General features: G+C 47.5%; 2 protein-coding genes across 2 annotated transcripts in view; one reads left to right on the top strand and one right to left on the bottom strand.

Moving 5' to 3' along the window:
• PES1 (pescadillo ribosomal biogenesis factor 1) overlaps positions 1–27,796 on the bottom strand; it is a 426,838-nt gene that overhangs the window by 310,752 nt on the left and 88,290 nt on the right. The gene's annotated exons all lie outside the window — the stretch shown is intronic.
• LOC134505609 (apelin receptor-like) lies at positions 17,169–18,447 on the top strand. Its single transcript, XM_063315406.1, has one exon. The coding sequence runs from the start codon at positions 17,207–17,209 to the stop codon at positions 18,356–18,358; it is 1,152 nt and encodes a 383-aa protein (XP_063171476.1). The 5' UTR covers positions 17,169–17,206; the 3' UTR covers positions 18,359–18,447.

Genomic DNA, 27,796 nt, shown 5'->3' with positions numbered 1-27,796 from the left:
CAAGGGAATGCCAGAGACATACAGTAGCATATCTCGACTTCAGCAAAGCCTCCAACAGAGTGAATCATAATACACTCTTGAAATAGTAGAATGTGGGCTAGATGATCCTTACGTTAGATGGACTCAGCTGGTTGAATGACCACACCAAAAAAAGTGCTCTTTAATGGCTTCACTTCATCTTGGAGGGGCCACTGGGTTCTGTCTTGGATCCTTTTCCTACCATTCAACTTGATGAAAGAGAATTTGCCTTTGAAATGTCTAGCAAAGGAGAAGAGAATATTGGTCAATTTCTGTGAAGGGAGAGCAATGTTCCTGGACTTATTTAGTCTCTCTCTCTCTTGATTTTTTTGTTTGTTACAGATGCTTTGATGCCACTTTAGTCTTCAAGATACTAAGTAACCGATAATAATGTAATATACAATAAAACAATAATAATATACATTGTAATAAAAAATTAGAGAGCCAGTTTGGTGTAGTGGTGAAGGCACCAGGCTAGAAACCAGGAGACCCTGAGTTCAGTCTTGCCTTAGGCATGAAGCCAGCTGGATGACCTTGGGCCAGTCACTTTCTCTCAGCCCTAGGAAGAAGGCAATGGCCAGCCACTTCTAAAACTGTTGCCAAAAAAACTGCAGAGACTAGTCCAGGCAGTAGCCAGGAATCAACACTGACTTGAAGGTTCCCCCCAATAAATAAATAAATAAAATAACCATGATACTTGAATTATAAAAACATAACACTATATATATCATAAAAACCTAGAAGTTATCTGATGCCTTGATATCTCTAGAGAATATTCTCTCTTTCAGCATACAATCCTTGCTCTGGGAAACTGCAGCAGAAACCCTACCAGATTTTTTGGCCCCAGGGAAGTAGGGGCAGCCAGGGAGGCTGCAGAAGGTTGTGAAAATCTGAAATGGGGAGTTCTCTGTTAATTGGTCTGCAGCCTCCCTGGCTGCCTATCCATCCATATATTCCCAAAGAAGGACACAAGAGGAAACTCTTCCCAGGGCCTTTTTCAGAGTGGGAAGAAGGAGCAGCCAAGGAGGCTGCAAGGAGATAGAAAGATCTGAAACAGGGAACCTCTTTCCACTTCCTATCCTTCCACTCAATCCTAAGGGGAGACCTCAAGGTGTGATTTTCCCAAGGGGCTTTTTCAGAGTGGGAAGTGGGGATAGCTCAGGAGGGTGCAGGGAGATGATAAGTTCCAATACTGGGCAAGTAATTGGATTGGATCACGTTCCACTCCCTTCTGATCTTTACATTCTATGATTCTATGGAAACAGCACCAGCAGTAGCTTCCCACCCTTCCACTCGGTCCTCTTTTAAACATTCAGTTTTACAAATAAACCCACCCAAAGCCTTCTAAATTTCTTTTGTCTCCAAAGGAATTCCATGTGAACGTTCAAAATGGTTCTCTAGTCTGGTTTAATCCCACCAACATCCTGGAAAGGGCAATCACCAGCCCAAGAAATGAACATCTTCCTGGGGACGTGATTATTTGGGGGAATCTCTACATTCCCAGGATCGGTCATCTCTATTTTTGGCTTCACCATGGAGCACATCTGCCAAGATGCTGCTAAAAAAAGGAACCGCTCCTTCTCACATGCCAAATTCAGAGATGTAAAACCAGCCTGGGAAGCTCCTGTAATCCCATTCCCAACCCAAATTTGAAAGTTATTTTTGGGAGTGGGGGGGGGGATGCTGTGCAAGGCAATCAGCTGTTGATCTGCATCAGCAGACTAATCCGGCTTGTTAGGGACCGGCCATCACCAATCATCGCTCACCCATCCTGGGCTCACACTGCACACCATGCTATGATGTGGCTGCTTTTTGCTTAGCACATTGTATTATGCCCGCTTGCCACTGTCCTCACTGTCTCGGGGCACGTTGCTGAGAACTGTGTGCAAACCGGAGCATTCTGTCTTAGTCAGCAAACCATGGTTAAACCAAACATGCCTTCTCACCATGCTCGAACCTAGTTTTATACTCTTCTTGAGGTTCTGCCTTGCTGGCTAGAAACCAGGAGACTGTGAGTTCTAGTCCCATCTCAGGCATGAAAGCCGGCTGGATGACCTTGGACCAGTCCCTCGCTCTCAGCCCAGCCCACCTCTCAGGGATGTTGTTGTGGGGAAAATAGGAGGAGGAAGGAGTACTAGGTATGTTCACCGCCTTGAGAGATTTATAAAAATAATACAGGCGGGATAAAAATAAAATAAAATAAATAAATAATTCGATATTGTGCCAGCCCTACCCGTGGGCAAAACATCCCACAGCAGCATATGGCTAGGGTTAGGGCATGTCTCCCACTTTAAGGCTTTTATGCCCAGGGACCAGCAGCTACTCAGCCAGCTGCTAAAATTCAGCACATCCGACCTCTTTGAAAGAGGCAGTTTCGCCTGCCATTTTCATCCAATTCTAGTCAACATCATCAACTTTTAAAATTCAAAATGCAATGGCAATCAGACTTAAATGTCCCCTTGTCTGAAATTTGGTATGCTTTATCCCTTTATAAGCTTTCCTGTTCTGTACAATTTCATCAAGTTCTGTCAAACAAAGAAAAGTGGTGTCCCTTTATTTTCAATGATCGAGAATGGGAAATACAGAGTTTGGGGTTTGTAATATGAGCCTGAGCATTCCAATTCAAAATGCTTCTTACCCCAAACTGAATTGGGCAAGTCTGTGTGTGTGTGCGTTTTTTTAATAAACTGGCTTGAACAGCCAAATCTTGGATAACCCAATTTGTGTGGCCTCTCTTCCCAAAGCTCTTCTGCTCCAGGCAGGAAAGGAAACTCCTAATTTGCTTCTTGTGGGAAGACATACTCAGCACAGAGAACACCTGGCCAAGCATATCTGGGCAGCTGGTCTTGAGAGATAAGCTGGAAAATCAAAACACTTTCTGGAAGGAGACAACACTGAAGACCACTTCCATGCTGTTGCCAGGAAAACAACCTGGATGTATCTATGAAGTCATAGACTCAGGGTGACTCAGGGTGACTCAGGGGAGCTTTATTTTGTCTGATTTAAGCTAAGCTAAGCTAAGTTGGTGGGTTAAACCGCTGACCTGCTGAGCTTGCCGATCGGAGGGTCGGCGGTTTGAATCCGCGCGACGGGGTGAGCTCCCGTTGCTAGTCCCAGCTCCTGCCAACCTAGCAGTTTGAAACATGCAAATGTGAGTAGATTAATAGGTACCGCTTTGGCGGGCAGGTAACAGCGTTCCATTTAGTCATGCCGGCCACGTGACCCTGGAAGTGTCTACGGACAAATGCTGGCTCTTCGGCTTTGAAATGGAGATGAGCAGTGCCCCCTAGAGTCGGACATGACTGGACTTAATATCAAGGGAAACTTTTACCTTTACCTAAGCTAAGCAGAGTTGGACCTGGTTGGTACTTGGATGGGTGGCTCTAGTCTATGGTTGAGAAGTTGCAAGAACTCTGGCAAGAGGCAATGGCGGGCACCTTGCTGCCCAAAACCTGCATGGTTGTATCCATTTAATCACCAAGGTCAGTTTGAGGGAGTGGTTGCCTTTACCTTGCAAGACGTGATCGACCGCTACACGCTGTGTGGACCACTGATTCCTTCTTCCTCACCTCCTGACGCTGAAGGCCCGGGTGGGCAGGGGCTCGGCAGGGTATTGTTCCTGGGAAGGGATGTTTTGCAGAGTGAAGAGCCTGTTTGGACTGCGCTGGTGGAGCCACGCCAGGGTCACCGAGGAGACAAGAGCAGGGAGGTCACCGTTCCCTGGGCCAGCAGCACAAACAGGAACCCGCCTTCCGCTGCCGTCTTCTAGAAGATGAAGGAGCATTTGGAGGAAAACGCAAGATGAGGCACTCAGAGGAAGGCGCTACAATTAGTCAACTCTCTGTGGAAGGCAGAGGAGGAAGCTCAGAATATAAAGCAGCATCAGGGAGCATTTGCTGGGATAAAAGCAAGCATGTATACAGTACACACACACACATCTTGGCCTGCTGCAGGGAGGTAAATTTAGCCAGCTGGCCTGAGGTCTTCTTTCTCTTCCCAGTAAAGGTAACGAGAAGTCGGGATTCAATCCTGTCCAGTGATAGGGGTGGGACATGGTGGAAGGGACGAGGGGTAATTTAACCTACCTGTTCTCCAAGGACTCCAGACTTACCATTTGCTTTAGGAAGAAAAAAAAAAGCAGCAGCTGTGTTGTCTTGCAGTGTTTTGTTCCTGATGCATTTGGGATGCATTTTTCAAGAAACGCTAAAAAGAAAAACGGAAAAACATCATGCACCTTTGCACTGGTTTTTTAAAAGCTCACAAGGTCACTTCTTTCCATTCGATCAGATTCACACAACACACCAGACCAGGCTGAAATGGACATGCCAACCCACCCATGGTTTTCCCATGGGGCGCAGGCCAGCCACGTTAAGCCATCACAGGGTTTATTTATTTGGGGGCGGACTAGCGTGTCCTGTGAACAGAGGAATTCAATAGATCAAAAATGCTTTTTTTCCCCAAAAGGTGTTTATGTTGCAGGAGACTTTCTTAAACAACCCAACTGCTAATTAAAAGATCACGCCAGATAAATTTGCAAGCCCCAAGCTCTGAGATATAAAACTGACAAGAGTGAAATGGAACAGGCCTCCCTTCCAAATTGGTTCCAACTTCCAGTAAGGTCCCCAGGGTGGAGCTGCTGAATCCAAATACACAAACGGTGATGATGTTCAGCAGAGCTGTTTGCACCAGCAGGTCCACTGGATCATTCTCTCTGGGGCAAATGGCTTTGGAATTGCTGAGCCCAAAGGGAACAGAGAAAAAAGAATGGGGAGAGGCAGTCATGTTACGCCATGATTTCACTAGCTATGATTTATTGAATTAAAGCTATCAGGGCCTTATCAACATGCTAAGATTTGAACCATAGTTTACAAACCATGCTGGCTGAGTTCACACAACAACATGCTCACCCAGACCCAGATAAACCACACACCTGATGCATGAATAGTCTCCTCCGTTATCTTTCCTCATCCAGAAAGGCAGGAAAGAGGCTGGATTTGCATGACGCCCTGAACAAACCACAAAGCTAGCACCCACTTTTTGCAAAGCCAGCTCATGGCATTAGTTTATGGTTCCATGGTTTAAGAAAGAAGCAGAGGAAGCAGAGAAGATTCAGAGAAGGTCCATGGTAATGATCGGGTGCTGTAGAAGTCAAAATTTAGGAAGAAGGGTTGAGGGAGCTGGATTGGGTTAGCCTTGAGAAGACAACCCTGGAGAAGAGGGTGGTGGTGGTAGAGGGGGACAGGATAATCAAATACTGTATCTGAAAAAACCTGAAAGGAGTAGAAGAAGGTGAAGCTCGGGACTCTGCTGTTGAATATTAATGAATAAACGCATTAAAGTTATAGGAAAGCTGATTCTGATGGGACATTAGAAAACCTGTCCTAGAAGAGCAGTCAGATGGTGGAATCTGTGACTCAGAGGTCACTTGGATGTGCACAAGTCTGCTTGGGATGCTACAATTTGGGGTCTGCAGTGTTGGTCTCCATGACCTCAGTGACCCCTTCAAACTCTAGGATTCTATTATTGATGTGGAAAATCTCAGCCTTTCTAAAGGCTGCTTGAGTGCACCTGTCAAAAGGGAGCTTTAAATCACTTAAGAAAACTCTTAATCTCAGATGTACAGTATAGGGCATAGTATTTTACAGATTCTGGGTCCGTGCTATGCTTCTGGACACCAGTAAGCTGGCAGCTGTTATTCAGTTAGACCCTAGATAAGTACAAAAGTGACTTAATGCAGGTGACCCTTTCCATGGCCAGCCTCCACTCAAGACATCCAAATCAACCTTTTCACCAGGTTTGGCATCATAAAATAGATCTGGGGGAACTGAGCTGATGGCAGACCCCAGGCTGGGCTGGTTCCTCTTTGAAATCAGAGCCCGCACCCCACAAAGGAAGGCCACCAGGTGACTGGGGGGCCTCTGTTCTGCAGAGATAATTTCCCAAAGACCGAGGCAGCCGCAGACTTCACAGACGACCCTTTGTGTCTTTCCATTCACTTTCCCTTCCTGAAAGGAAAGACAGACCCCTTGCCTTTCTTCCTGTTTATGGTCCACGATGGATGCCGTTTGGATCCTTCCTTTGTTGCTTTGGGTTTGGTGTGCATTAGGGCTGGTCCTCATATCCCTGGCTATGGCACTAACTTGCTCTGATAACATCTTTTTATGCCATGTTCCCACAGAGTTGCCTTCCTCTCGTCCCCTGCCCAGTGCTGCAGCAGCTTAAAGTTGTCTTCAGACATTCCAGTTTTAAAGGACTGTTTTCCCCCTTCTTACAAAAACATTTTTGCTGTGGACCCCAACTAGCCAGCTCCATTGATAGTTTGCTCCTGATATGGCCAGAAGTGGCACCTGCCTGGATCCTTTTGGCTAGTTTAGATTGCTGCAAGCCACGACCCCACCGCTTCAGTCAGGTGCACTACCTTTTGTAGTCATTTGGGCTTCGGCTTCAGGAGAGACTGGACATCTGGCTTCTGCAGGGACATCTGTCCACACACTGTCTGGCCGGTCCTTTCCAGGGATTGTCTTACACGGGCTCTTTATTAACACCGGTTTAGTGCCTTTTTGAAAGAGGGCTGCTAAGACTGACGTTCTGGAAACGGGTTTAGTGGTCTTTCAAAAGAGCACGGTGCTTGTGTTCAGAAACAGGAGTAGCATTTGGGAGCACGATCAGTTTAATTTGGGAAAGCAAGCCAGGTTTGGCCAGCTGTGGGTCGCTGGTTCCATCACCATCAGGTGCGTTACAGGGTTTCTGCTGTTTATGTCAACAAGGGGATTTGCATTTTTCTGTTTTGATTACTTCACAAGGGCGCTCTTTTGCCTACTTCATTCCAGCTCCTTGGCCATCCACAGGCTGCTACTGGCAGCTACCATCCATAAGGACAGAACTGGATGCTCTGCCAGGGCAGCCATTCCTTTGCAGCCCTAGCTGAGGATGGCACTCTCTTAATGTCCATCACTCCTTGCTGCTTCCTCCAGTCTCTCAGGTGGAATATTTTTAGACACGGGTTTAGTGCTCTTTCAGAAGATTTAGAAATCACCCAACTTAACAGGGAGCTAAATGTGCCGCTCCAAGCAGCCTCCTACACAACCCTGCCCAACCTCACGTTAGGGGGAATCATGGGTACTTTCCTGCCAGCAGCCAATTTTTGATGAAAGGGGAACAAAGCCAGAGGAATCCACCAATCACGTTCCTTACATTGTCCCATAGTAAAACTGTAAGGACAGCTCCAGTCACTGGCCTTGTGGCTGTGGCAGAAGTGGGCTTGGCCATCAGGGCCGCACATGTTATGGCTGCATACTTTTCTGCCAGCTCAAGGATTGATGGATCTCCCCTGAACACAGCTGCCTTGCAGCGCCCTTTGAAAGGCCAGAGCACGTGAGAGTAGAGATTGTGGTTCAGACAGCCTGCTAAGTCTGGAGGACTTTCTTTCATTTAGGTTTAGGCTGTGTACTTTTTGACAATGAACCCCAGGACAAACATGCTCTGGCAACCTCTTTTTTCTGCTGCGACCTTGTTACGCTGCCTTCATCCCATCCCCAACCTATGACAAGGACAGTCTTGTGTCTGCATCACTGTTAAGCTAACATTCCCCCCCTTATTCTGGCACTGTCCAAGGGTAGCCTCAAGGTACACGAAAGCTGCTTGGCTTCGTCACCAGTTCCTGGGAAAAGAATAATCAAGGCAGCAGGAGAGAGAAAAGCCATCAGGACAGCCAGTTTCATGCAGGACAGTTTTCTGCTGACTCAAGGATAGTAAAGAGTCAAGAGGGGAAAGCCCTGAGTCGGTGGTTTTGGACCCTGCCCAGTGCTTTGTTCAGCAGACCATGGTTTAACAATCCATGGCTTAGTGCAATGTGGCACAGTTGCATTTCTGTGAATTCATCCTAAAGACACAAACTTTTTGGACAGAATTGTACAATATAAACCTAACAAAGCAATAAAACAAATAGAAATGGCAGCATTCCTAGAGGAATGTGTCATCACTCTGGGCCAAAAGCTATTAATCCTTTTCCAACTTCCGGGGGGCTCCTCTGACAAATTCTCCATTGGCTTTGAAGGGGCATCTTGGATCCTTTGGGGAGAGGAAATTAGCTTCAGGAAGGGCAAAGCGGCAATTTTACCAGAGTAAAGTGTTAATTAAAAGCAGATCACCTTCCTGAACAAGAGCAGGAATCTGACTAACCTGCGGGTATTTGTGGAGATTACAAGGTTGGGGTTTTTCCCCCCCTCCCCTTAAATGCCCATTGGAAAAAAGTAGTAAAATTGTCACACCTGATTTGCAGTTGGAGATTGCTATCAGATTTTCTCTTTGTTGCCTGTTGCAGGACCAATAGTGGGAGGAACGGTTTTCTTCAATGGATGAAGGAATCATTTTCAGCAGTATGCAGAGGTCAGGAGGGGCCCTAGGGCAGACAAATCTGAGCTTGTCCTAGTGATTTGTGCGGTGGAGAGCATGGAAATGATTGGAAACTGCATCCTCCATTGTCCTAGATGCAAGGATGGAGCAAGGTGAATGCAGCTGCACTGGAGACCCACATGTGCATTGACCCAAGGAAAATCTGCTTTGGTTAAACGGAAAACACCAATTGTGTTCAGAGCACATAATAATCCAGAGGGCACTGAACTATGCTTCAATTATCAAAACAGGTTAAAAGTGTTTATTTCACAGCATTGTCAATCTCAAATGACTGATTAATTGTGAAAACCTCTCAGGTTTTATCTGGGGTTCTGCCTTGTCTTAGGCTATTTTTGGTTTTGATACAGTTCAGATTTTACTATTTATTTATAGCTTTTATATTAATAATATAAAATATAAAATTACAAGATTGCTGTTCTTTCCTTTTCGTTGGATGTTACGTGCTGTCAGAGTCCTTCAGGATGTGGGTGGTAAGCAGGGGGGCAGAGGGGGTCAAAAAAGTCAAGATGGCAGCTGCCCACATGACTGAAGACTTGCCCCTTTTCTCTCTGTGTGTGGGGGTGAGGCTTTGATCACATGGCTGCAGCTGCCATCTTGCCCTTATTGACCCCTCACCCCCCAGATAATAATGATAATACAGTAGTAATTTATTAAACTTGCATGCTCTTGGGGGGGTGTTATAAGGATGGACAGATGAATTTATTTCTCAGGTTTGTACAAAACACTGAATCATAACCTGATTACAAAGGGTGGACTTGCCATCATTTCAAGCTAAAATGTAGGTCTTAGTTTGTAATTGTTGTGCGAACCCACCCATATTCTCAAGGGAATGTTAGATTCAATTTTTCCTGGCAGTGGGAGTTTAGCACTGGCTTTCTGTACACTGATGGAACATTCTGTCTAACATACAAGCATTTGTAGACTGAATTCACTTTTCCTGAATGATGAATAAAGTATAATTGCTGGGTTCACGTGACAGGCTCAGCTATGAACCATGGCTGGGTGCAGACAGTAAGTCAAGCTAAACAAGCTGCGTAATCACTTAACACAATATATGAGCCCACCTGGGGCCTGAAGGAGGATCCTTCTTGGTTCTGATGAAATCTTAAAGTGAGCTATATAAAAGATGATGCTTTTTGTGGTTGTTTTAACAAGGCATAGCTAAGCAAACCAAGACTCAGCAAGTTGCAGCTCCTTTCTGACCTTTTAACGTTTATTTTTATTGAACATGTTAAAAGGAAAAAAAAAGTAGAATCAACAGAAGCAAGGAGAGAAGAAAGACAAGCATGAAAAAAATAGACAAGAGATTTGCAAGTACCATCACAGCAAGTAAATTAATACATTCTCAGACTAACATTGAGTTCTACTTGTTTAAATATCCTAGGTCATTCTAAAACTACAGATTGTTACTGAAATCAAATTAACATACAAGTACCAATGACAGTAATTGGCACAGTATGAAATGTAAGTTAACAGTGAAAAATTACAGTCTTATCTAGTCAGTAGATTAAAAAAAATCTATCCTTGTGAGAGACCTGGAAGATCTCCAAGAGGGAATTTGCAGTAAACCTAGACAGGGCTTAGATGGGAAACGCCAGGCTTGTAGGCTAACCACGAAAGTGAAAAAGGGGCTGTGAGGACGTGTCCATGAATCACCAGGAATTGAACTCAACTCAGAGGAGTTTTTATCTCAAGCTAGGTTAATCAAGAGCCTCGTGTGGCGCAGAGTGGTAGGCAGCAGTATTGCAACCGAAACTCTCCCCACAACCCGGGTTCAATCCCAGCGGATGCTGGATTCTCGGGCAGCCGGCTCAGGTCGACTCAGCCTTCCCTCCTTCCGAGGTTGGCAAAATGAGCACCCGGCTTGCTGGGGAAGGGGCCGACTGGGGAAGGCAGTGGCAAACCACCCTGCTCTATGGTCTGCCAAGAAAACATCGCGAAAGCGGCGTCCCCCCAAAGGGTCAGACACAACTCAATGCTTGCACAGGGGACCTTTCACCTCAGATTAATCAAATCAAAAGATTTATTGAATATGCCACAATTGGCTACATTCACACATCATCCTAAGCTGCAAAGAAACAAAGAACATCATGACTTAGTGTGAACCCAACCCAAACTTTTCTAGAATCTGAAGAGCTGCATTTAGAAGCGGGAACAGTTTGGTTTTTGAGCATGAGAAATTCTGTGTGTTATTAACCTGTGGGGAGTTTTAAGGGTTTTTTTAGGTACAACTGAACTGAAGTGTGTGCAAAGTGATTTTTACAAGCAGAGGAGAGTTTTGAAAAGAAGGGATGGGCACAAGGGGTACGAACCTAATTTTAAAAACGTGCATCCTGTGTTTTACACCAGTTAGAGTCCTGGCGCAACCAGACCAGGTTCCAAGTCCCCCCTTTGGTCTCCCACTTGGGAAACAGAATCTGAATTCTCCTTGCAGACATTCACATGGTCTAGCACAGGAGCCTATGCATCCCCTGGGAATCCCAAGAGTCAGGCCTTGCATCCTGAAGTGTGGGGTCTGTTTTCTTTTTTCTCACAACAGGGAGGCGCAACTGTTTTTTCAGGCCCACAGTGACATTCATCTTAGGCAAGGAGGCGTGCTAGGGGCTATCGCGTAGCATCACACATGTCTCCCACGTTCTGCTCAACCTTTGAGAATGGCACCACCTCTTCTGAATGGCCAGGGTGGCAAAATAAATGTAAACCTCTCATTTATCTTCTGTCAATAAACCAACCCTTCCAGGAATTCTCTCTGAGGAAACCTTTAGCAGCTTGCCTGCAACGGCCCGGGATCCAGAGGCAGAGCCCAGGCTCCGCGGAGCCCCAGTCTCTGGCTCCTTTCTCCCAGCCCCAGAAAAACTGCCTCAAAGCCACCCACATGCCTTGGAGGACACAAGCAGCTCACCTGGTTCGGGGCCGCCGGTTGCTGCTTGGGACCCCGCTTCAAACACTGGGGATCCCTTTGCGTCCCACTGGATGTAAAGGGAATGAAAGCTGAGGGGAATTAAGACCAGAATGGCATCGGGGTGGTGAGAGGAGCCCCAAAGGATGCCAGTCAATGTCAGATTCTGGTGTGGGGATACAGACAGCACTTCTGGGACCAGCTTTCTCCCACGTGAGCCATTTCCTGAGCCCTTTCAGTTCTCCTCCTCCTCCCGTCAGAACAGAAAGAAGGGCCAAGAGCACCGAACTTTTAGAGGGGAGGGTGATGCAAGACCCAAAGAGTAGAAGAATGGGTAGGAGGGAAGGAACAAGTAACATTTTGCATGGTCCTAAAAAAAATGAAGCGTTATTTTTGTTAGGTTTCTCTCCAATCAGGAACTCGCAGCTGCATTGCTAACCACAACCCTGTTGGGTAGATTGAAAGAGAGCACAAAATTCTCCTGGGAGCGTCATGCCAGGGGGCAGCCTTGAATCTGGGTCTCTCCAGCCCCACGCCAACAGCACAGAAATTGCTGGTCAGAATCATTTGTTCCTTTCAGCAGTGCACATAAAATGCGAAGTTCTGCTCCTTATCCAGGCCATTTGTGCTTCCCTCTCTGCTCACAGATAACAGGAGAGTTCAGCTCCAATGTGGCTTTATTTATTTATTGAGGGCCAGCAGTTGCATCTACATCCCTTCGTTCAGTCTGGATGGATCCTTAAGGACGGCTCAGGACCTCAAGCACCTCGCATATTTACCAGACAAACCCTGTACAGCTCTACCAAGCTTCAAACGTCCTCACTTCTTATTTGATTTTGGGAAGGCAACTTCATCCTTGGGGCCCCCATCCAATGCTGACGTTTAAACCCCCCGGACATGTCTTCTGGGCAGAACTAGCTCCAGAGGGAGGGCTGGCGATGCCCCTGATGAGTGTGATTGAAAAATCTCAGCCAAGAACGTGACCCTCCAGCAGCAGAAGTTGGGTGCTGTTGCTTGGCGCTGGGCTGAATTGCCAAATGGAGCAGCCCGTCCTCCCACCTCAGCCCTTCTCACATAGGGGGGGGGGGGCGCACAGACAGATCCCAGAGCCAAGAAGTCTCTGTTGCCATTTCAGCTGCCACCCCCTTATCAGATTCATCCTCTAGGGAATTCAATTTGGCAGGCCTTTGAAAAACACATGAGGGGAGGGAAAGAAAAACAGCTCAGGAGGGTCCGAGAGTAGAAAGGACCCTCCTTCCCATCAGCAAAGTTGGGAAAGCAACTGCAGAGGTGAAGCCCTCCAAGATATGGAACGTGTCTCCAGAGTTCCACAGCAGGGCCTGGAGGAAAGGTAGGCACCATTACGCACCGCTAAGAAGCACATGGATCAGCGCTGTTCTTGTTCAGAGATAATCCCTAATGAGTTTTAGGGGGTTTATTTCAATGCTGTGTGAAAATTACTTTTGCAATGTCTCCATTTTCATCTCTGACAGAAGAGGCATCTGTTTTTCTACCTTGTTCTTAGGTCTCTTGAACATTTCTTGCCAATTTTTTGCCAATTTCTCTCGGCAGAGGTGTGAGAGCTGCAGGTCTTGTGCAGACCTCTGTGGCACCTTGGTACCCTCATTCCCCAGGCATTCCCCCCTTCTGTCCTCCTCTGGGAACAAATGGAAGGGTTGGAAAGGCAGGGAGGGTGCAGGTGCTTGGGAGAAGGCTCTGTGTTCTAGATGTTTCCATCATTCTGCACCCTCCCGAGATGCCCACACTTCCCATAAACTGAACAATAGTTCCTCTTCCTTCCTGAGGTCTCCCTTTGACGGGAGAGTGGGCAGCCAGGGCGGCTTCTGGGCAGGATACCATGGAAGATGGAAACTTCACACACACTCTTTTGGCCACCTCACCATGTTCCCTCTCTAAGAATTTCTCTGAAATTAATCAAATTGTATGAGAGCTAGTAGAAAAAATCCAAGACATTTTCTCTGCATGTAGAACTTTCATTCTTAGGAACTGTAAATAAAGTGTTTATGTGTGGTGTGTCTAACTAGCCACTCAGTAGAAACTAAACCTGAATATTAGACTATAGAAAATGTTGGAATGCATACATAAGTTATAGAATCCAGGCTTTTGTTCTAATTATGCTCCATTGACATAGGTTCCATGGGACACAGCAGGCCTTATTTCTGAGTAAACAGGGTGGAAAGGCCCCGAGGCCAGAGGTCAACCCATGCCCCATACTGGAATTAAAGTCAGAGTATCTGTGACCAGAGCCTGCCCACTCTCTGCTCGAAGCCGTCCAGCAAAGGGGAACCCTCACCTCCGAAGGCCATCCATTCCACCTGTGAACTGCTCTTTTTTAAATTGTTCAAACAAGCAGAGGAATTTTGGCCAGGCTGGCAGGGGATGATGGGAGCTGCAGGTGGGTGGTGGATAAACCCTCTAAAGTGGTGCTTCCCAAACTTTTTCCTTCATTACCCAAAACCGCTTATCAGAAAGTCCTTTTTACCCAATGTAGGCAAAACACTTTAAGTTAATTGAAATGTCGCTGTTGTGGTTGGGTAACGGGTTCATGTGTCGTTACCCAAAGAAAAACCACTTTTATCCAACTTGGGGCAATTTACCCAGGTTTGGGAAGCACTGCCTAAAGCCCGCTTTCTTAAATTGTGGAGTAGCTTCTATGAAAAGCGCATTCCTAGGTGTTTGGGGTGATTCTCTAACCCTTTAGGAAGATGGGTCCAAGGAGCAACATCTGAGCAGGGTTAACACAGCAGGCGTTCCCACCATCTTCTCTCTTCCTCACCTGACAAGAGAACACGCTAAGCATAGAAATGGAAGCCAAAGAGCAGCTCCCTCTTCCTTCCCTCCCCAGCTTGGCCAGCGCAATACAGGGGATAAATAAGCGGAGCACCATCAGGCATGCACCTCAGCGGGCGACTCCATGATGCTGGTGAAAGAGTGTCCGTGGCATCGTTCCACCGTCGCTGCTGCGTATATGCAGGACAGGATTTACAGCCGCTCGCTGCAGTCTTCTCACAGGGAGGGGGACCCGAGCCCCCGTCGCTTTGCCCTGATGAATGGGGCATCCGGTCTGGAAAATTCCCACACGGAGGCCAGTGAGCACCCAACAGGAGCCTCCCTTGTGCTTTCTTGGGGTTCTGAATCCTCTTCCTGTCTCGGTGTGTGGGGAGGGGAGGGGAGGGTGCTGCACAGTGACAACCAGCCAGCCCAGAGCCCAGATGCGAGACCAGCTTGGGCTGCAAAACTCCGAATGGTCACTTAAAGGCAGCAAATATTATATTTTTGCCATTAGGCATCATTTGGATTTTTGCAGCCCAGAGCTGGTAGCCCTACAGGCAGCCAAAACTTCTGGGTGTCTCAAGCCAGAACACCAAATGAACCCCCCTCACAGTAGATTCAGAAGCTAAGAGACTGAAGATTTTAGAAAAATTTCCTTATCTTTCCCAACAGCCCTTATTACTGCAGGTCTTCTCTGCACCTGCATGGCTTATTTGCATGCCTGGAGGCATTGCTCCACCCCGCCCTGGAAGCAGGCACAGAAGGGCCCTTTTTTGTTCTAATTTGCCTGAAAAAGAAGAGTCCTTGGGCCAAGAGAGCTCAGAGCATCTTTGAAAAATGTTAGTTGGCCTAATGAAGGTATTGCCTCTGTGGATTTTTTTCCCTCCCTGCCAACCACCTGTGGTGGCTTCTTGTAAAACCAAAAGCACGCAGCAGACACTTCTGTGCCAGCCTCATCAAATGTGCAGGTGTTGTGCATGAAGCCATGTGCTCAGACCATTTCAAAATGGCAAGGGGGAGGCATAAATACCTGCAGGCAGACTTATAGAGCTTCCTGTTGCTCTCCTTTCCAAATGGCCTTAAGAAATAGTCTTTTTGATTCAGACTTCATTCCTGGTGACTTCAAAGGGACATTCATGCACTTTTCTTGGCAACAATATGGGAACTGTGGACTTTTTCTTCTTAGAGCTTTTTCAGAAAATTCCCAGTCTCTCCTATAGCTCTGTGGGTTACCGGTGGTCTCCCATCCAAGTCCTAATCAAGTCCTGTTTAGTCTCAGCTTAGCTCAAAGTCCATCAGGGTTTGTCACCTAACCTGTAATAATTGTTCACCTGGCTCCACATGACCTACAGCAAGCTGATGACAAAGCTGTGGTGGTGGCTACATTTTGGCACAGCAAAGTTTACTCTGGACACAAAATAAATATAAAACCTGGCTCCACCCCCTCCTTTTAATAACTCCATGTTCTCCCTTCTTCTTCCATGTGGCTAGAAACTACTTCCCAATGCCCATGTGATCCCTTTTTCACTTCCTTTCAAATCCAGCTTTTGCAGACCTTGGCACAATCTTGCCATCTCTGCAGCCTTTTCTGGCGTGGCACCATCAGGAAACCAAGCTGTCTGGGGATAAGGGGAATTGTATTCCAGCAAATGTGATTGGTGCCTGACCAGAGAAGGCAGCTTGACTAGAAGCAACTGAAATATTATTTTTCTGGCTGGGGAATTCTGGGAGTTGAAGTCCACGCAGCTTGAAGTTGCCAAGGCTGAGAAACACTGGATTAAGGCAAGAGATCATACAGTACTACCTGCCTAACAAAGTAGCAGTGACGGTGTCTGCAAGGCTAAAGCAGGCTCTCACTAGAGACCAAAGGAAGTCACAAACTGCGCTCTGCAGCCAAGGAAGGAATGTGCAGCCGGTGAGATCTGCAAGGGCTTTGGGCCAAGCAACATCCCAGAGCCCTATAGTCGAGACTTCTTTAGGGCCAAGGGAACACAGCGGCTAAAACAGGGTTGGGAAGTTTCTGGTTCTCTGCGCTCTGGGAAAGCCAACCCTTGTTGGAGGATGTTGCACGAATAGGCTGTCTTCTGAAGACTTCGTAGTTTATTTGTTTGGGAGGAGCAGATCAGATCTACAAACCAAGTACAGGGTAACACATGAACCCCGCCAGGGGGTGTGGTGAGTGGAGTGCAAATTACGGTTGTGAGTCCAGAACGCAGGCTCTGGATAGCAAGGCATTGGGAAGGGCTGCAGCTGACGACCCCAGCTTCAGGTGCCAGAAGTAGGGCTGGGGGGGCTCTTGCCAGGAATCCCAGCCTGCAGGCTGCTGCTCAGCCTGTCTCCTTGGAAGGGCCACCTGACTCCAAGGTGGGCAAAGTCACGTTCCTGAAAGCTGCTGCAGAGGACTTGGTCCATTCCGTCCAATCTGTTGACCGACTAGCTACTTTCCAAAATATTAGGCAGGAAAGATCGTTCTCCTTTCTATCTGATCTTCCATTGGGGGACGGAGGGACCAGACCTTCTGCCCACCCAAGGAGTGATGGAGCCTTTGCTGGGCAAGCAGGAAAGAGGGGGCTGCCATCTCTGCGAACTGGAGCCATCCCGAAGGCCAGGCAAGTAGGACCCAGGAATCCAGACACCTGCAAACGGAGGAAACTGTGCCTGGTGGCAAAGGAGCAATGTTGAGTTGGTTAAGGATGATGGAAGTTGTATTCTCGACTGCCAGAATGCAGGTAGTTGCCCCCCAGGGATGGTCAGGTCCGTGGGGCCAAGCAAGCCGGGAAGGAACATGCAAGAGGGGTGATGGGGGCGAAGTACCATCATGGGGCATTCGCGGGAGCCGCGCGGGCAGCGGCGAGCCTGGGGCGAGGCGGGCGGCCGGCCTTTTCGCGGCAAGGCGGGGGAGGGGGCCGACCGCAGCGCGCCCGGTGCAGCTGCCTCCTGCCGGGAAGGCGCTTCCCCCCCGCTGAAGGGGGCGGGGGCGGGGCCGGGCGAGGACCCTCTTTAAGCGCTCCCGCGGCGCCCGCAGCAGCCTGGCTGGCCGGCCGTCGGGGGCGCTGAGTCGGCCCAGCGGCGGAGGTGGGCATGGACGCGCTCTACTACGACTACAGCGAGGAGCCGCCGGGCAACTGGAGCGAGGCCGGGGCGCTGGCCTGCGCCTGGGAGGAGGGCGAGACGGACTGGGAGCTCTCCTTCTCGCTGCTGCCCGTCCTCTACATGCTGGTCTTCGTGCTGGGGCTGTCGGGCAACGGGCTGGTGATCTTCACGGTCTGGCGCGGCGCGCCCGCCAAACGCCGCTCGGCGGACGCCTACATCGGCAACCTGGCGCTGGCCGACCTGGCCTTCGTGGTGACGCTGCCGCTGTGGGCGGCGTACACGGCGCTGCGCTTCCACTGGCCCTTCGGCTCGGCGCTCTGCAAGCTCAGCAGCTACCTGGTGCTGCTCAACATGTTCGCCTCGGCCTTCTGCCTGGGCTGCCTCGGCTTCGAGCGCTACCTGGCCATCGTGCACGCCCTGCCGCGCTCGGCCGGCCGGCCGGCCTCCTCCTCGTGCTCCTCGCCGCGGCCGCGCGCCGCGACGCTGCTGGCGCTGGCCGCCGTCTGGCTACTGGCCGGCCTGCTGGCGCTGCCGGCGCTGCTGCTGCGCGAGACGCGGCTCAGCCCGCGGGCCGGCAACGGCTCGGCCGTCGAGTGCGACATGGACTTCAGCGGCGTGGCCGGCAGCCCCGAGGAGGAGGCCTGGTGGCTGGCGGCGCTCAGCCTGGCCACCACGGCGCTGGGCTTCATGCTGCCGCTGCTGCTGCTGACGCTCTGCTACTGCTGCATCGGCGCCGCCGTCAGCCGCCACTTCCAGCGGCACGTGCGCAGGGAGGAGGGCCGGCAGCGGCGCCGGCTGCTGCGCATCATCGTCACGCTGGTGGCCGTCTTCGCGCTGTGCTGGCTGCCCTTCCACCTGCTCAAGAGCCTCTACGTGCTGGCCTGGGTGGGCCTGCTGAGCCTGCCGTGCCCCTGGCTGGGGCTCATCCTGCGCCTCCACCCCTACGCCACCTGCCTGGCCTACATCAACAGCTGCCTCAACCCCTTCCTCTACGCCTTCTTCGACAGCCGCTTCCGCGCCCAGTGCCTGCTCCTGCTCGGCCTGCGCCCGTTGCGCCGCGCCCCCGCCGGCTCCGTGTCGTCCACGCTCAGCGGCCAGACCCAGAAGTCCGAGCTGCCTTCCTTGGGCACCAAGGTGTAGGGCGCCCGCGGCAGCGCGGGGAGCGAGAGAAGCGCGCCCGCACGCGTGCTCGGGACTGGCCGGGCTGCGCCGGGATCTCCAAGCGGCGCCCGCGCCCTCCTTCGGGACTGGAGACCGGCCTTAGACTTTCCCTCCCCACGCTTCGGACTGATTTTCCTCGCGACCCGGGAACTCACCGTTTCGGGGCAGGTCCTTGCGGTGAATAACTCCCTTGTAACCAATAAACCCTTTTGTTTCCTCAGGAATGAAAAAAGAGTCGATTCTTTTCCAGCTATTTTGGTCTGGCGTGGGGTTAAAAAAGGGAGGGGGGAGTGAATTTCATTACTTGGGGAGAAGCGGGAAGAGGTCTGAAAAGAAGGGAGAGGCGACGCAAAGCTGGATTTCTGGCCGTGCGCGCCTGTCCCCTTCTTCCCCGCAAAGCCCCCGGTTCGACCGAGATCCCTCGCTGGGAAGGGTCAGGCGCGGGTGGCGGGAGGCTGCTTGGGACCGGCGCGTGGCTCGCCGGATCATTTGCAAGCATCACTGGCGTCGTTTCTGGACACGGACGGAGCGCCTGCTCCTCAGAAGCCACCGGTCGCCGGCTGTTTCTGGGCTTGGAAAGGAAAAATGCTTTCAGAAAATGACATCTCCTCCTCTCCCATCAGTTATTCGGAGTTAAGCGCCGGTCGTTATTCTTTATTCGGTTTTCATTTCACTAGGCTGGCATAGAGAACACCCTACAATTTGTACCCCAGACAACCAGTAATCTTGACAGAGGTTGGTAGGCTTAAACCTAAGCTTGGGTTTTCTAGCTCTGTTAGGCCGCACTGTCTCTTCTCTGAGCTAGCTGCAGTGGTGCTCTTTTGCTTCTCTCCAGAAAGGGAGAAGGGGGCGGAGCTTAGCGAACGGGTTGCTTCCATAGGGCCAGCCCACATAACACAAGAATTCAGGACAGTAACGGAGCAACTTGCAAGCAGATTCCATAACCTGCTTCTTTGAACTTGCGAACAATATTGGGCAGGTATTTTTGGAGCAAAGTTCAGTCGGGGCATTTATTTTCAAAAGCCAAAAACCAAAAGCACCTGGGGAGCGAGCAGGGGATGCCGAAGTCCGTCACATGGAGCCAGGAGCAAAACAGCAGCACAGAATGGCAAATCTTGTCTTTCCCAGAGAAGGTACTTTTAAGCCCAAGCGTTCAGATCAGCCTTTTCACATTTAGACTTTTCCTGTGTCGTCCCCCTCGCCCCAGTTTCTTGAGCTTTAGTAGCCTCATTCTGCAGGGGAAATAGTTTTTAAAAATGCTATATTACCAATGTTCTGAGCAGTTTATTTACCAGTAGGTCCTCATCTGCCTAGGGGTTCAAGGCCTTGGAGCACATGCAGAGTGCAGCTTTATACATCTGGGCAAAATGTATAAAGTGTTGAGGTTGGCAGGGAAGGCACCTGGCCAGGTAGGTGACAGAAAGAGCTAGCCCCTGGGGTTTCTGTAGTCTGACTTAGCTCTTCCTGCTCCCATTTCTGTTCAGAGATTTTGCAGGGTTTTGTTTTAATTCTTTCAAAATCTTGCCCTGGGTTGATCTCAAAAGAGCTAAGCAAAATCAGCCTGTTTAGTCCTTGGATGGGAGACCCCCAGAAATCTCAGGTAGGAAGGCTAGACTGGGAAGGAAAAAAAACTGGGAGAACACTCTGGTAAACCATTTCCATGCCATGCATCGTATAACATGGACATAATCACTATTATCACAAGAGTTTCCATGAGCCAACTCAAGGAGACCTTAATGTTTTTTTAACCCCCAACTATGGATTTTGGGTTTTAACCCTGCAGCCCAAGAACCAACAAAGCTACGACTGCTTATAAGGTTCTTTTGATTCTTTACCCAAAGAACAAACATTTGGGGGACAGAGGGCCTTTAAATTCATGCAAGAGCGACACATACAGTCTGGAAGAGACACGAAGAGCTTTCAGCAGTGCTGAAAGATGAAGATGGATGAGCCCAACACGGATTCTCAGCATGCCAATATATGAATTTAGGAATTCATACATCCACACATTATCTTGTCCTACTCCACTGCTCCATAACTGCTCCAGTTACCCTGTCAATTTTACCCACCTCCACCACCTCCTGCTCCTGTTTGTGGTTCCAGGCTCATCAAACATCAAATTCAATTGAACGATTAAAACCACACAAAAACGCAGCAGTGCAAAAAAAAAACAACCAACACTACAGTGCTTGATTTCACAACTCTGCACTCAATTTGGCCACCAGGAGGGCAGGTGCCCAATTCACAGAACCCTCTCAAAGTATTTAGCCCAGATGCTCAGAGGTGTATGAATGCATCACGACTGCCTTGCCCAGCATCTTGGCACAAACTCCCATCCATTGAAAAACTGCTGAACATTTTTCCTTTCCTAATTTTGCTTTTCTTTACAACCCAGCTTATTTTAGCAGCATATATCCTAAGAATGATGAATTTGCATATAAGTAAATCTGGCTGCACAACCAGGGCTACACCCACCTCTGTACAAAAGACCCCCCCCCCCCAAGAATGAAGGAAACCTATTAATGATGCTGCAGCTGGTTGTTGGCAGTTCCCTGTTTGCACTGAAGTTCGTCCCAGTGCACTCAAGGCCCTAAAACTGATATGCGGGCTTTCCTCACTTTATGCTAGTGTTAAGCTCCCTGAAAATCTTGTGTAAGTGAATTTGCATGAAGTGAGAAACTGAACCAGTGAAGAAAAAGGGGTTACAAGGTATGGTGTAAAATTCTGTAACACAAATGCACTGTCAAACGTGCTCGTAAATTTTTAGAGCCATATTCTCAAATTCTATGCTATTCGAACAGGTTTTCTTCCTTGTCTTGTGTCCTACGTACAGGGAAAGCATTTTCTCCATCTTTTCTCTGGCTGGATTTCTAATGCACATGGTTATTGTGGCAGGCAAAGAGATGGAATGCATCACGGCACTACAACTTCTATTAGCATTCTTTGTTATATTATGCACACCAGATTCACCAGGTTAAAAGCTCATCCTAGGGCTGAGAATCCTTCACAGCTGTGACGTGACATCGTATGTCCAACTTTCTTTCTAGTGTTATAAAGGCCCTGTTTATTTTGGGCAAGTGAGTTGGGTAAGATGTCGGTGGCCATTTTGACCTCATAGCAACAGGAGTAGTTACGGAAGTAGTATGGAAGTAAGTGGGAGTCAGGATACACAGTAAAAAAACTTTTTTTTTTGCTTAAAGTAAATCCTCAGACGGAAATGACTGATCACATAATTTCATCAAGTGAGGGAAACTTGTACTCTGCATCACAGAAATAAACTGGCCACATGTCATATACAGGTAGTCCTTATTTAGTGACCACAATTGGGACTAGCAACTTGGTCATTAAGCAAAGTGGCTAAGTGAAACTGTGATTGTGCTTACAATCTTACTTCAGCTTTCCTTTGTTTTACAGACCTGCAAAGGTCATAAATGTGAGAATTGGTTGTAAAGTTACTTTTTCATCACTGTTGTAACTTTGAACAGTCACTAAATGAGGCAGTCGCTAAACAAGGACCACCTGTACTATATTTAGGCACCAAGTAACTTGAGCTGTCTCTCAGCATAGTAGCCTGTAAAATTGTTGTTTATTCGTTCAGTCGCTTCCGACTCTTCGTGACTTCATGGACCAGCCCACGCCAGAGCTTCCTGTCGGTCGTCAACACCCCCAACTCCCCCAGGGACGAGTCCGTCACCTCTAGAATATCATCCATCCATCTAGCCTGTAAAATACATTCTTTATCTGAACGCACACTTGAATGCAGTAACAACAGCAGTCTCGATTTACTATGATTTTTTAATGTACAATAATATATTATTGTGGTCCACTTCCTTTGTATTCTGAGGGCCTAAGATTCTTTACCAGACAGTACTTCAGGGATTCTGTGAATTTTCTGGAAAACAGCAGACCAGATAATGGTAGCTTGTAACTAGGGGTAAAAAAAGCAAGTTCCAATCAGAACGAAGTTAAGCTGCATCAAATCCTGTATCTATCATGTTGCCCACAGAAGCCCCAAAAAAGATTGCCATGCCTAATTCTTTGCCCTCATGACACTGCCACCAAACGTTGAATATTGCTCTCTGAATAGCTCCTCTTAGTTCTTCATCTCTAGCAAGTAAGACTGAGAAAGGACCCTGGTTGAAATCTTGAAATCCACTGGCAATGCTGAGTTGATGGGACAGCCAGGGAAGCCATAATCATTGTTAGATCTACTCCATGGTATGGAAACTTGAAAACAGATCTTCGGAGAGACTATTGTATGGTTAAAATAATCATGTATAAATTGTGCCAGACCTAAGAGTTCCATCGATGCCACTGGTGGTGACTGATGGGTCAAAGATAAGAGAGACCCTCACCTCAGACAAAATGGACATATCCATACATTGGCAACAATACAGAAGGGGTCTCTCACTGGCATCTTTACAGATGTTTTTCTGCTCCCCAGCCTAGCCTATAGCCCAGCTAGTCTCCATCCAAGTAATACTGAGGCCAGAAACTATTAAGTTTTTCCAACATCATGTGATTTTGGTTAACGGATTCTGACGAGATCAAGCTGTTATTTTAAAAAATCAGATTTTGCTTAGAACATCTGCTAAACCCATCTTGACAAAACAAACTGCTGCATTCAGGTAACATGAGATGCTTGAAATCAAGTAGTAGAATTTTGAATTAAGTGATGTCATACTACATGCAAAAACAACTGGATTTTGACAACAGAGTAAACCACAGACTATCCCACCATTTTTAGACTAATTTACTGTATGTAAAGGCAGCCTTTCTGCAACTTAATCTGCCACTGCAACCTTAAGAATTATCTGAAGGCTATGAAAATTGTATCTTCCTCCTTGTACTGTAAATCTTGTGAGAGTGCCAATATAATAAACCATTTCAGTTAACTTCGGATGTTCTTATGAATTTGCCCCATTCTTTAAAACAAAAACTCATGGAAGTCCGTAACTTGTTACTGTTCCCATGCTAATTTTAAATTCCATAAGCCAACCATGCATCCTTTGTAAAGGATCTCATTTTGGTCACTTGCACAATTCACTTTTGTGATCCTGAATGGTCTCATTATGAGCAAAACAATTCCTACTTTCTCTCCAAGTCTATAAATCTGTATCACGTTTCCTTGTCTGCTCCTTCTGCTGACTCCTCCCACTCCCGAATCTTTGCTTTTTTCCCTTGTGGCAGGGAAGACAAGCGCCTCCTTCTGAACCTCCTGGGTCTCCTCTCTTGTGCCGACTCCTTGTTCAAGTCATTGAGAAAATTCTGTGCAGGTTTATTTGAACCATCGTTTGGTGCTCTCTCTGCGAAGTCTTTGCAGCAGTTTCTATTAGCACCTTTGCTGAGAGCTCTTCTAGCTCCATGCAGGCCTCTTCCTCTTCGTAACAGCCCATTTGTCACCTATCCTACTTCATCCCAGGAGCCACATGCCAGCAACAGCAGCCCAGCTGCCTCAGCCAGAATTGGGCCGTGACTGGGGTTTTGTGATGCCAAATAATTAGAATAGTAAAGTGCTCTAAATTCTGCAAGTGTTCATAAACTTAGGACATGAATCCCAATCACCACCAGTAATTTAAAGGGGCTACACCAGAGTGAAGTACAAATGTGTTACTGTTTTTATCCTGCCCCGATATCTCCTGAATTAGGGTGGGCAAAATAAAGGGTTTTTATTTTAAAGGACAAAAGGTTTTGCTGCATTTATTGCACCTCACAAAGGCTCAAAATGACAGCTCTTGCTTGAAGCTTTGCAGAGGTGCAGCTTGGCTTGAGTTAGGGGAGGAAACCCATTTCTGAGCCCATTTTATGGGCATTTTGTCACTTCCCTGTTCAAACTACAATAATTAAGGAAAAATCCTTTGCAAGTACGTGAGAAGGGAAGAGGTGGATGCCAACATGGGGGTGGGGGGGAGAGAGAGAACTGTAAATTACAGGGGCAATTATGATAGAGAAATAAAGAGGGATGCTTAGAAAAAATCCAGGTCTAATTCCCCAATGGCACTTCCGTAGTATGAATTTCTAAGGTCTTGCTTTATCAAATGGTGCTCAATGCTTACTTTGAGGGAAAAGGAGTATACGAGTATCACATCTCAGATAAGGAAATGAAAACATCCAGCCCCATTTTGTACTCCTGAGCATCTCCAGATAAGCCACACTGTCCAGGACACCCCCTCCACCCCAAAATACTACAGCCTGGATTTTAACCCTAAAAGCTTATGGCAGCTTTTTTCAACCTGTGCATCCCCCAGATGTCTTAAGGGTCCAACTTCCAGTTTTCCTGGAAAGGGTCATGCTGGTTAGGGAATTCTAGGAGTAAGAAATCCACGCATCTGAGATGTTTTGGTCGAGAAAGGCTGTTGTATGCCAAACCTCCATCATACTGTCTCCCAGATCTGTTGGATCAAAATTCTCATTGCCCCAGTCTGGCTAGGAAAGATGACTACTGCAGTCCAACCTACCCAACAGGCAGCAGGTTGGGAAAAAGTAGAATTAGCTGTTTTGAATGCAACCCATTTAAGACTTCTCCTGAAATTCAAGGTTACATTTACCAGGTTTGAACTGGACTCATAAGCAGGTATTTGGGAGAATAGTAGCAGCATGGAAGGGGAGAGGTGCAGGGCAGCTGACTTGAGCAAAAGAAGGGGTGAGATTGGGAGAAAGCCATGCTGTTCTACGGCTTTCCTGGGAAGCAGCCCTGTCCCACACCTGCAGGAGCATCTACCCACAGAAGCTGAGGTAGAATGCCAGGACCAAGAGGAAGGTGAGAAGGCTTCAGTGTCCCAAGGCAACAGAAAACTTGGCAACCCTTTGGGTTCAGCCCCAGCACGTGAACTGCATGTTCCTATTCCCCCTCCCCACCCCTGGCAAGGGGAAGAGCAGCAACAGCTGAGGTTTCCTTACCTCATTAAGGGAAATGGGGGCTCCTAGACAGCAGAGAGGACTAGGGAGGAAGATAATTTACTTATCTCCCCAGAATGCCTACATGACAAGCTTGTGCAGGGGGTGCCAGGGACTAGATACCCTTCAACCTGCACCAGAGATTGTCTGGGGGGCAGGGGTGCCATGTGGACAGGGGGCACCTCCAAAAGGCACTGCAGCTGAGCTCAGGTCTTGTGGAAGCTTGCTGTTTGGACAATGAATAGCCTCAGCTGCCCAGCTTTTCATGAAGTTTCTTTCATTAGCCAGCGCTGATCTAAGCAGCTGCACTGCCTTGGCAACAGGCAGCCACCACCATAAAAGGGGTACAGTGATAAGGGTGGTAGGAAGGGAGTGGGGGGGGGGGAAGGAACATCTTAGCAGCTGTAAAAAGAGTTTAGAAGAGATTCAGTCACTGAGCGATGGAGAAATACTTAAGGCTATGGTGGTATCTCCTGTATCTACCTACAGAAACTAACAGATTGAATCCCTGCTGATATGAAGGCCTACAGGAGGGATAAAAATTATGAGCGCCGCAGATGCTTGGGACTACAACTCCCCATTTCTAGTCATTAGTCAAGCCTACTTGATGGGAAGCACTGTGTTATTCCCCCCGTTCTAGATCAGCTTTCCAGTTACAAGAGATGGACCAGCTTCCATAATCCTGAACAAGTTGGTCATAATGGTTGGGATATGGCTTGAGCTGTTCTCCATTTATCCAGAGGGTCTCATTTTGGCAAAAGCTGCTTTAGAACTTTACAGCAAAGGTGGGTGGCCAGAAGGGGAAGGGTGCAACAATGTGGTGGGTATCCAATTGCTACCAGGTGGCTTTACTATTTTCTAATTGGTTGACTGACAACTTCCCAGCTGGGAGACTGGCGGCCAAAGGGGAATACCGTGGGGGGTGGGGTGGAGTGTAAATTGAGAGGAAATCCAGCAGTGGGCGTTTGCCATCATTCCTCAGGTAGAGCAGGGCATATTAGACCACTGTATACAGACAGGAGACCAGCACGTTGCTTCCTCAGCATCACCTGCCCATCAGGCAGCAGTTTTTTCTGCGGCTCACCATAATGCAGCATTGGAGGGAAGATACAGCAACATCCCTTTTGCAGATCAAACTTGTCCCATGTTCTGGAGGCAGCTGAGACCCAGCCCACGCGCTCCTTCAGTGCTCCTTTTACAGCACCTTACACTCCACCCTCCTCCTCCTGCCCATTAATAGAGACCAGAAACTTTATTTCGGTCATTGACCAATAAAATGTATCGTAAAACAAGCAAAGTTATCCCCTTATATGAATAACTGTTAGCAACCATTGGTAGGTGAAGCTTACACATAATGTAGCAGAACTTTGCAACTTTCAAAGAAGTACATTCATCTTGGTTGTTTATCCAATAAGGTAAGTAAAAATTATCAGAGTGCCCTGGGAATTTAAATAGAAGGGGGGTAATTGGCTGGTAGTGAATGTCCCTGTAAAACTGACAATACAAAAGAACACAGGCTGTGGTTTCTATAGCATCTGTGTACTTACCTGGCGGGGGAGATACCTTGATCATCAATAGAAATCCTTTTTGTCTGAAGTGTATACATGTAATTGTTTTTTTTACCAAAATGGGACAATATATTTAAATAAGGTGTTAGTTTTACTGCATCTCCAACAGCATAAATGCAGCAAGGCCATCCCTAAAATACTGTTTGTTGTTGAAAAGGATTTGATCTAAAAACCTTCTGAACATTGTGTTTATTTTTTGTAAGTTAAATAAAACATTCAAGCAAAAAGAGGCAAAAGCAAAAATAGATACAGATACAGACACATACTTAAAGGAATTTGAGAAAAAAAGCAAAACAAAAAAATAAAAAATAAAAGGGACGTTCTGGTAGTTCCTTCTTTTTCTCCCCCCCGCGCCACTTCTGTAATTGTTACTTGGGTATTTCTTGTACTTTACTTTGGACATTACTACTCCTATTTGTTTTGATCATTTTAATTATTATTTACAACAGTGTTTCTTTTTCTTAAAAAGTATTTTAAGTGTCCTAGCTTGCCTTGCTGCGTGGTATGTGGTAAACAAAGGAACCATTCCTGCTTGAATGTGGTTAACTTCTGCTGTGAATGTATCCTGTTGGTTTTTCCATTGCCACATACCCAATTTTAATCCCCCAATCCTGTGTCGGTGGCAAGGTTTCTCTTTTCCAGTGTTGTGCCAGATTGATTCTTGCCGCTGTCACCACGGATCTTAATAAATCATGAGTCTTTTTATTTATGTTCTCTGGGATCATTCCCAATAACAATATTGGTGATTTTATTTCTAATTTTATTTTCAAAATTTTTTGGATGTTTTGCTTTATTTCTTTCCAGTTCTTTTGAGTCTTTTTTACGTAACCACCACATATGTAACAGAGTCGTACATGAGATGGGTGGCAGAGAAATTTTGTAAGTAAGTAAGTAAGTAAGTAAGTAAGTAAGTAAGAAAGAAAGATAAAATGCTTCTTCTTTGTTATGGCAT

This window comes from Candoia aspera, chromosome 15, assembly GCF_035149785.1.
Source record: "Candoia aspera isolate rCanAsp1 chromosome 15, rCanAsp1.hap2, whole genome shotgun sequence".
Classification (NCBI taxonomy): Eukaryota; Metazoa; Chordata; class Lepidosauria; order Squamata; family Boidae; genus Candoia; species Candoia aspera.
This window is presented reverse-complemented; position numbering and strand designations above follow the sequence as displayed.